The 9,897-nt window shown below is 42.6% G+C and overlaps 1 protein-coding gene across 1 annotated transcript in view; it reads left to right on the top strand.

Moving 5' to 3' along the window:
- Positions 1-884, top strand: part of NELFB (negative elongation factor complex member B) — a 5,998-nt gene extending 5,114 nt beyond the window's left edge. The window contains exon 5 of the mRNA XM_066368455.1: positions 66-884. Coding sequence (XP_066224552.1) covers positions 66-212 — 147 coding nt within the window. The 3' untranslated portion in view covers positions 213-884. The remainder of the gene's footprint in view (positions 1-65) is intronic.
- Positions 885-9,897: the final 9,013 nt, after the last annotated feature.

The following is a 9,897-nucleotide window of genomic DNA, read 5'->3' as shown; positions in this document are numbered from 1 at the left end:
GGCATGTGTCCTGCGGCTTTCCCCTCCGCCACGGGGCCTGACCCCCGCCCTGCACTTGTCCGCAGAGTGGAGAGGCCGTGAAGGAGCTTTACTCCCAGCTCAGTGAGAAGCTGGAGCAGCTCGACCACCGGAAGCCCAGCCCGGTCCAGGCCGCCGAGACCCCTGCCCTAGAGCTGCCCCTCCCCACCGTGCCTGCTCCAGCGGGGCTCTGATGCTGCCCCTGGGGCTGCTGGGCGCAGGCATCATCTCCTGGTCGGCCGGAGATTGCTGAGCTGTGTCTCCTGGAGGCAGCGGTGCTTCTGGGGAGGGGCAGTGGGCTGAGTGGAGACCCTGGGGTCGTGCCACGGGCAGGGCATCCTCTGTGCCTCAGCCCCACCCTGACCTGGGTTACGTCCGTATGAGTGGGACCTGTGTCACTGCCCCTGGTGGGTGCCCGGCCACATCCGTGAAGCACACCCCGGGCCTGGCCCTCACTGCAGCTGCGCGGAGCTCTTCCATCCTGGTGCGGTGTCCACCGCTGTAGGGGGACAGCAGGCAGCAGTAGGGATGAGGAGAAAGCCACCTGTTTTCCAAGAAGTGTGTGGGCTGGTGTGTGGCACAGATAGGTAATGTAGCTGGGTCAGGCTTGGCCCCTCTGAGGACCTCCTGAGCGTCTGGCAGTGGACAGTCTGCTGCACCAGGACCCGTAGGCAGGGAGCTCTCCTCCCTGGCCAGCAGCACGCGTGTGGCAGGCTTAGCCGAGGGACCTGGGCCCTGCCTGCTGCGTCGGTTCACCTTGGAGTGTGTGCTGCTGGCTCAGCTGCACGGTCCTGGCCAGGTCAGGGTCATTGGTTGCAGATGACAAGACTCACATGTAAATAATAAAAGGCAAACATTTTGGTAAACCCAGCGGATGAGCTTTTTTGTGCCTCCAATGCCGGGGTCCAGCCCCGGGGGGGATCCAGGGGTCCCACAGGAAGAGACGGCGTCGGCGAGATCGAGTGAGAGAGCCGAATTCTTTTCTTTCTCTTTATTCTCTAGTTAGCATTTACTGCCAGGCATCTCTGCTCAATGCTAGTATAGCTCCCTTTTTATGCACACACACTGAGTTACAATTACATGGTGTTAATCATTGCTTCTGTTCACTATGTTTACATGTTTCTGGATAACAGTTAATTTATATCTATAAATTACAAACCAGGTAGCAAATCATTCAAAATACAAAATAACTTGAATAGTGATAACAACATCGGTAAAAGCTTTTAAGGTATTAGTACTAAAAGTTAACTAACTTTACTGCTGTTGTGAGTTAAGGGGCAGAGAGAGATTAGCAGACGAGATTATTAAGGACTAACAATGGACAACCGTTTGCTCAGATAAATGGCTTTGAGTTTAAGCAGTGTCCTACTTTTTCTCACAAGATTCTAAAAGGCTTGCCTATAAAGAAATTGACAGAACATTAAGAATAGCTTTCACCCAAAGATATACAGAGTGCACTTGCAAGATAGCCTAGTAGCAACATAAGACATTAATTGTTATTACTTCTATGGATTTTCCTACATTTCTCTCATTATTAAAGAATTTTTTGAAAGTATGTAAATCTTATGAGAACATCTCATTGAGAAAGCCTAGCAATTGCCTTTAGTCAAAAGACAATTCTCTTAGTAAAACACTCTTTTCTTGCTGACTGCGCTTTCATCCTAGGCCACACAATGGGCCATTTTATTATACCTTACCTAAGATACTATTGTCTAGTCAAATATTACTTATTTATTATATTTAAACACTAGTTAAGTTCTACCTCTATTCTTCTCAGAGTGTATCACTATCTGCAGATCAAATAAGCAAGAAGAAAGGAATGTTTCTTAACTCTATTACATGAAAAGGCTAGGAGGAAAAATGTTGAATTAAGTGAAGGCCGAGAGGTGCTCTGTACACAGCCACTGCCTCCTACCTAGTCACAAGTCACAATCTATTCTTTCTAACATGATTAAGAAGGAATTCTCCTACAAACTTAACCCTTTATGAGGGATATCATAGCCAGCCTCTTATGTCTATGAGCCCAGTTCAAGGGGCTTACAGGCTTTTCTGTGGAACTCACACCCTCTGTCTCATTTCCAAAGAAATTACTACAAATCTACAGGGAAAGTACGGTACTATTATCCCTGTGCCACAAATAATAGCACACACCCAGAAAAAGGGGGGATATAAGGCCAGATTAATTAAAAAAATCAAAGGGGGAAGTATCGTGCCTTTCCTTTTGCAGTGACTTTGTCACCCCACAGCCATTGGTCTTCACTGCAGTGACTTTGTCCCAGCAGCATTGGTCTTCTCTGCTGTGACTTTGTCATCAGCAGTTTTTGTCTTCTCTGCTGTGACCTTGTCAGCCAGCAGTTGTGGGTCTTCTCCTGCTGTGACCTTGTCAGCCAGCAGTTGTGGGTCTTCTCCTGCTGTGACCTAGTAGCCAGCATTAGTGGATCGGCTCCCGACATCTCCCCCTTTTTTATTATTTAAATAAAGCTTTTGTATTTTCACCGTTGTTTCTCTGAGATTGCTGTTTAAGAGTCGGAACATGACTGGAAGGACAAGAAGAGTGATAATTGCCACAGCTATTATTATGCCTATATCAGTAGCCAGAGAGGTCAGGCCATGCATAGAAAACATACTTTTAATGTTTTCAACAAATTGATCAGCTACTTCTGAGGCAGAGACTAAAGAGCCTGAATGTCCTAAGTTTTGTATCTGCTGATGTAATTCCTTCAAATCTAAACTAATATCACTATTATTCCATACACCTAACAAATGATTCTGTACATTATTCCATGCTATGATAGACTGATTGTATTCTAAAGGAGTCACACATATCCACCTGAATCCTGCATGGCATCTAAGAGTCATTCTAGCTTTCATAGCTAACAACTCATTACATATGTGAATAAAAGCCTCCTCTAAAGCATTCACTTTCAATTCTAACTTCCTATCTATAGTCTCCTGTACTGCTAATGCAAGAGATATATTACGAGATAAACTATCCACATGATTTGCAGTGTGAACTGATTGAGCTAAAGCAGTGGTGGAAGCAGCTACAGATCCTATAATAGCAATAAGAGCAGTAATTCCCAAAATCAATTCGGCAACAAATCGCTTTCCTCGATGGTGAGCAAGCGCTTCAGAAGCAGCCTGTAGTGCATGCAACCCTGGGTCATCATACCAAGGCTGAGACAGACTAACAGGTAACATCACATAAGGTGGCTGCCGCAAAATAAACATAACTTGAGCTTTGGTGTCATAAGATAGACAGTTTGTTAAAACACAGCGAGAGCAGGAAATGCTAAATATAGAATTATAAGTACTAACAGAAAGATTACTGTCTATTGTAGCAATCAAGAGTACATAAGGAGCCGGTACACAAGCCTGAACAAAAATATTCTGAGCAGGATAAGGGTAAGGCCTAACCAAATATGCTGGTGCAGCAGCTGCAATTAGCTGCCAAAGCTTTGTTTGATACCTGGTGGTTAATTCATCCTGATAAGTCAGCTGTGCAGGTATCCATCCAGCAGACTGCCAACGTGTGACGATTTTATTTAAAGGATTATATTTATCTGACCAACTGTAATCGTCTTTCATTTTCTGCACTAATTTTCTATAATCATATTCAGAATAAGGACTAGACCAATCTTGTACAGTGAAATTAACAGCATATGCAGTATAATTCATATAATTGTAATATGCACATTCTTGCCATGGGGGAAAACCAAATCTATTCTCTACAGACCACCAGTAAGGCTCTTGAGTTGCCTTTTTTGGTGGATAAAGTTCACATGGGTGAAATCCCTTAGGAGGCAATGTAACAGGATTATACTCATGGGTGTCAGGGCCTCCAGGCATTAAAATTGTGAGAGACCATAAGTCTCTTGTTGGGTGTCCAGGTTTATTACTTTTAGGAGAATCAGTCAAAATAGTCTTAAGTGTAGTAGGAAAACACCCAGAAATCTTGTGAGTATTATTAAACATAAAACATATAGGTACCTTATCCGTTTTCCCATGAAATGAGAAATTTGAATTAGTTTTATGCATAATAAAAGAACTACATGATTCTTCCCAAAAACTAGTATGATTATTAAACACAGGTATATTTCATCTCCTCCCCAAGTAACACGCTTATAACTAATGGTGGATTTGGAATATAAGCCCAATAAGATTTGTTTTGTTCAGTAGCCTAACATTAAGTACCTGAATTCGAAAGTACAGCTAGCATAGCAATAAACATATTAACAGGTTACGCTCTATATTTTTTGTTGACGACAAATTGAATCAGCCCTTTCAGACAACGCCTTCAACTGGCCCCAGGTTGGCTGGGTTGACAGTTCGAGTAGAGCGAAGCCATCCGTTGATAGGGAGGTCGTCTAGCTTCCTGTAGTGACAATCGCTGTATCCCTCGAGTAACAGGATCATACGGAGAGCTCCTTGATGACCTCTGCTGGGAAGTCACTGATGGACGCGGGTGGCACCAGAGCTCTCCTTCTGGCTGGGAGGGGGCAGCAGTGGCAGCAGAGGCCTCTGGTGAGACATGGCGAATCAGCCGGTCTTGGATCCAGAGGCGAGTCAGCGTCCTGTGGAAATATACAAGCATACCCTCTCCCTGGGTTAAATTACATCTGGACCTTTCCATTGACCTGTCAATAAATCCTTCCACTTTGCCATTGGTTTAGGCTTATCCAGATCCAGATTCCAGTGTCTCAGGTGTTGAATAATCCTGTATATCAGCATTCAAAAGAAATTTTTTAAAGTAAAAAGCATGATAAAGAAGATTTGCAGGAGTTCCAGTATATGAGTTTTCTATATTCATAAAAACATTTCTACTCTATTAATTAACAGGCAATTTAAAGAATACATTAAAGCTGGAAAATTCTAGTATGGCTTTTATTATTTTTCTATATTAAAAAAATCTACACCTTTGTTAGGCAAATTTACTCTGCTTCATGCTCTGCAGTGGCAGCAAGAACCTGAAGCTTGAAGCAGTTTAGTCAAAATTAACAAGTTTTTAGGATTCATGTTTCATACTATTTAAATTTAAATGAGCGCGCTTTACTTGTTTCAATTAAAATTATAAATTTGTAGGGATGATATTTTTATAATATTAGAGCCGGCATATTCATATTTTGCATGCCAAGAACTAAAAAAATCACATTTAGACAACATTAACAAAGACCAAACACAAACAAGAATTAAACAAAGTAGACAAACCAGACAAATTACGAAGAAACCGGGATTTTAGAGATCAGAATATGCCTGCTTGATTTTTACACAGGGCAGTTTTTGATTGAACATATCGAAATAGAAACCTAACAGATCTCTCTTGAAAAGTTTCAAGACCGCCCGTTTATGAGAAGATTCTGTCTAGCCATATCCAAACAGGTGTCCCTTTCCCTCTTTTTCAGGCATATAACGGAAAGAATAAAATGAGTTGAGAGAAAGAGGAGAACAAAAAAAACTGTAATTTTTCCAAACTCTTAAGTCCTTCTATTTTACTAAAGAAAATCAGATAATAACACAACTTTAAAATTTATCTCAGTCTTCTAATCATTTTTAAATTCTACTAGCTGCTACAACCTGCTTCCGGACATTATTCCATTTCAACCCCCACAAGAGGCTTGCTTCTCATATTTTGCATGGAGGTATGGGTGGTTCAGTGGTAGAACTCTCGCCTGCCACGCGGGAGGCCCGAGTGAGGTCTGAGACAGACCGGAGTTGACAAATGGATTTAGGCTGGCCCCAATTGTTATCGGGGCCTGAGGCTGGCCCCCTTGCCAGTTTCCCTGATTACTACTTGGATTGCTTGCTAGATTTTGATCTTGTGGGGGCTGCCATTCTATTCCTAAATTTGGTCCTAATGGCTGTCCGTTTTTGTGAAATTTAGAACGGCACTGCTTTGCCCAATGATATCCTTTTTGACAGCGTGGACACAAAGTCTTAGGCAATGGGACATTATTATTAGCATTATTAATTACGGGAGCTGTCCCTTGCACTCCTGGGCCTGCTTGCCCACTCTTGTTAGGGCATTGTCGGCTAAAGTGGCCCGTTTGATTACAAGTAAAGCAAGTAAGACTTCCCTTAGAGGAAGCTTCATTGACAGAAGGCATTTTTCCTTGATACATGGTCTTAATAAATTGAGGATACGTTTCTCCTTTTAAAGCTGCAGCAATAGTTACTCCCTGAACAAAAGCAGGATTTACATCCTGACAGGCTTTGATGAAATCTCCTATCGTTCCTTCTCTCCTCACTGACCGCAACATGGCCTGCAAGTGGAATTAGCATTTTCATAAGCCAACTGTTTAATTATAACTATCTCCTGCCGCCTCATTTGAAATAACTCTTCTTACTGCTTGAATCAACCGAGCAACAAACTCCTCATAAGGTTCATCACCTTTCTGTTTTACTCCTACCACAGTAACATCTCCACCAGACAAAGCTGGCAACTTTCTCCAAGCTGATATAGCACAATTATTTCACTTGTATCAAAGCTGGTTTAGAAAGTTTTAACTGTTCACTAACATCAGCAAATTCTCCTTCTCCCGTAATCATTTCTCTAATCACAGGATTATGTGTCCTCCTGTTCCTAACTGCCTGTTGTTTAGCTTGCTCCTCATATTCAGCTCTCCAAAGGAGATAATTTCCTCCAGATAAACAGCTTTAGCCACTTGTTCCCAATCATAAGGAGTCATCCAATTATGAGAAACTGTTTCCACCAAAGACATAGTATAAGGAGAGGTGGGTCCATATTGACTGCAAGCCATTTTCACTCTTTCAATAATTTATAAGAAAGCGGCTCCCATGTAGGATCCTCCTCATCAAATTCACCAGCCACAGCCACAGGGAAACATAATGCCAAATCAGTTTCCCCTTGGTCGCAAGAAGCTTGAATTGCCTTCTGCAACCCTGTTAACCCTGATGATTTTTTCTTTTCATTAACATCTGGTGATTGTACTGGTAGAGGCAAAGACATTTTAACAGCCTTATTTTCATCCTTTTTGTCAGTCTTGGAGGGATATAATATGGGCAAGACTGTTTTTGACTTCCAATCTCATTATCCCTATTATATGTTAGCTGCCTCATCTTCTAATTCAGCCTCATCTTTGGAGATAAAAAGATTTTCACTATCATCCTGATGTTTACTTAATTTTAAAGAGGCCATAGCATGATTTGTAGTATCTTGAGACTGCCTTTTACTTCTAATTAACGGAGTCTCTTCTTTTGGAGGAGCAGTTGCCCTTAGAAAGTTTATGCATCTCATGTTCTGGATTTAAGGCATCTTTAATCAAGCTCCATAAAGCAAATGTATCAACTGGAACCTTTTCTGGTCCATGTAGCTCATAATAAAGTTTTAAATCTTCTCCAACTTGAACCCATTTCTCAAAATCAAGCGTTCCCTCATCTGGAAACCATGGAGAACATTTTTGTACGAATTTCATAAACGAGCTACTTGTTTAGAGGAGACCTTAACTCCTTTTTGGGAAAGTGTATACTTAATAACTTTCATAAAGAGTCTTCTTTCTTTAGACTCAGTATGGCCCATGACTTCTCAAAATCTTAAGTTCTGAAATTCTCCACCTATCCTCACCCTGTCTTTCTTACAGGGGGGTCTGCAGCACCCTGAGTGGAGTCCTAGCCGTCCCGAGACAACGAGGGGGGATTACCTGTAGGTCCCTGTATCGGGCGCCAAATGCCGGGGTCCAGCCCCGGGGGGGATCCAGGGGTCCCACAGGAAGAGACGGCGTCGGCGAGATCGAGTGAGAGAGCCGAATTCTTTTCTTTCTCTTTATTCTCTAGTTAGCATTTACTGCCAGGCATCTCTGCTCAATGCTAGTATAGCTCCCTTTTTATGCACACACACTGAGTTACAATTACATGGTGTTAATCATTGCTTCTGTTTCACTATGTTTACATGTTTCTGGATAACAGTTAATTTATATCTATAAATTACAAACCAGGTAGCAAATCATTCAAAATACAAAATAACTTGAATAGTGATAACAACATCGGTAAAAGCTTTTAAGGTATTAGTACTAAAAGTTAACTAACTTTACTGCTGTTGTGAGTTAAGGGGCAGAGAGAGATTAGCAGACGAGATTATTAAGGACTAACAATGGACAACCGTTTGCTCAGATAAATGGCTTTGAGTTTAAGCAGTGTCCTACTTTTTCTCACAAGATTCTAAAAGGCTTGCCTATAAAGAAATTGACAGAACATTAAGAATAGCTTTCACCCAAAGATATACAGAGTGCACTTGCAAGATAGCCTAGTAGCAACATAAGACATTAATTGTTATTACTTCTATGGATTTTCCTACATTTCTCTCATTATTAAAGAATTTTTTGAAAGTATGTAAATCTTATGAGAACATCTCATAGAGAAAGCCTAGCAAATTGCCTTTAGTCAAAAGACAATTCTCTTAGTAAAACATTCTTTTCTTGCTGACTGCGCTTTCATCCTAGGCCACACAATGGCCATTTTATTATACCTTACCTAAGATACTATTGTCTAGTCAAATATTACTTATTTATTATATTTAAACACTAGTTAAGTTCTACCTCTATTCTTCTCAGAGTGTATCACTATCTGCAGATCAAATAAGCAAGAAGAAAGGAATGTTTCTTAACTCTATTACATGAAAAGGCTAGGAGGAAAAATGTTGAATTAAGTGAAGGCCGAGAGGTGCTCTGTACACAGCCACTGCCTCCTACCTAGTCACAAGTCACAATCTATTCTTTCTAACATGATTAAGAAGGAATTCTCCTACAAACTTAACCCTTTATGAGGGATATCATAGCCAGCCTCTTATGTCTATGAGCCCAGTTCAAGGGGCTTACAGGCTTTTCTGTGGAACTCACACCCTCTGTCTCATTTCCAAAGAAATTACTACAAATCTACAGGGAAAGTACGGTACTATTATCCCTGTGCCACAAATAATAGCACACACCCAGAAAAAGGGGGGATATAAGGCCAGATTAATTAAAAAAATCAAAGGGGGAAGTATCGTGCCTTTCCTTTTGCAGTGACTTTGTCACCCCACAGCCATTGGTCTTCTCTGCTGTGACTTTGTCAATCAGCAGTTTTTGATCTTCTTCTGCTGTGACCTTGTCAGCCAGCAGTTGTGGGTCTTCTCCTGCTGTGACCTTGTCAGCCAGCAGTTGTGGGTCTTCTCCTGCTGTGACCTTGTCAGCCAGCAGTAGTGGATCGGCTCCCGACACTCCAGGGAGTTAGATGCAGCCCAGGAGTCAGGTGCCTTCTTGGGGCATTTCCGTCTTTGTGGGCCACAGGTCGGGTGGGAAGGCCTGGACATGCCTTTCCTGTCAAGGCTGCTTGAGGTCACCAGACTGGATCCCACCAGCAGGACATGCTGAAGTCCCTCCAAGGAGGTCAATGACTGACAGGCGCAGCCCCTCGGGTGTGCTGGAGGGACTGGGGACACCTGGGAGGGTGGCTGAGGAAAGCCGGGATTTGAGGGGTCAAAAGAAGCTTGCGTCTGACCAGGCGGTGGCGCAGTGGATAGAGCGTCGGACTGGGATGCAGAGGACCCAGGTTCAAGACCCCGAGGTCACCAGCTTGAGCCCAAGGTCGCTGGCTTGAGCAAGGGGTTACTCGGTCTGCTGAAGGTCCGCGGTCAAGGCACGTATGAGAAGGCAATCAATGAACAATTAAGGTGTTGCAATGCATAACGAAAAACTAATGATTGATGCTTCTCATCTCTCCGTTCCTGTCTGTCTCTCTGTCCCTCTCTCTGACTCTCTTTGTAGAAAAAATAAATAAAAGAAGCTTGTTTTATTTTTTCCCTTAAGATGGAAGAACGACATGTTTGTGCGCTGATGGGAATGACCTGTAAGGGAGGGAGATGTGGCTGGCTGTCACCGAGTGGGC

This window comes from Saccopteryx leptura, chromosome 2 (assembly GCF_036850995.1).
Source record: "Saccopteryx leptura isolate mSacLep1 chromosome 2, mSacLep1_pri_phased_curated, whole genome shotgun sequence".
In the NCBI taxonomy this organism is placed as follows: Eukaryota; Metazoa; Chordata; class Mammalia; order Chiroptera; family Emballonuridae; genus Saccopteryx; species Saccopteryx leptura.
This window is presented reverse-complemented; position numbering and strand designations above follow the sequence as displayed.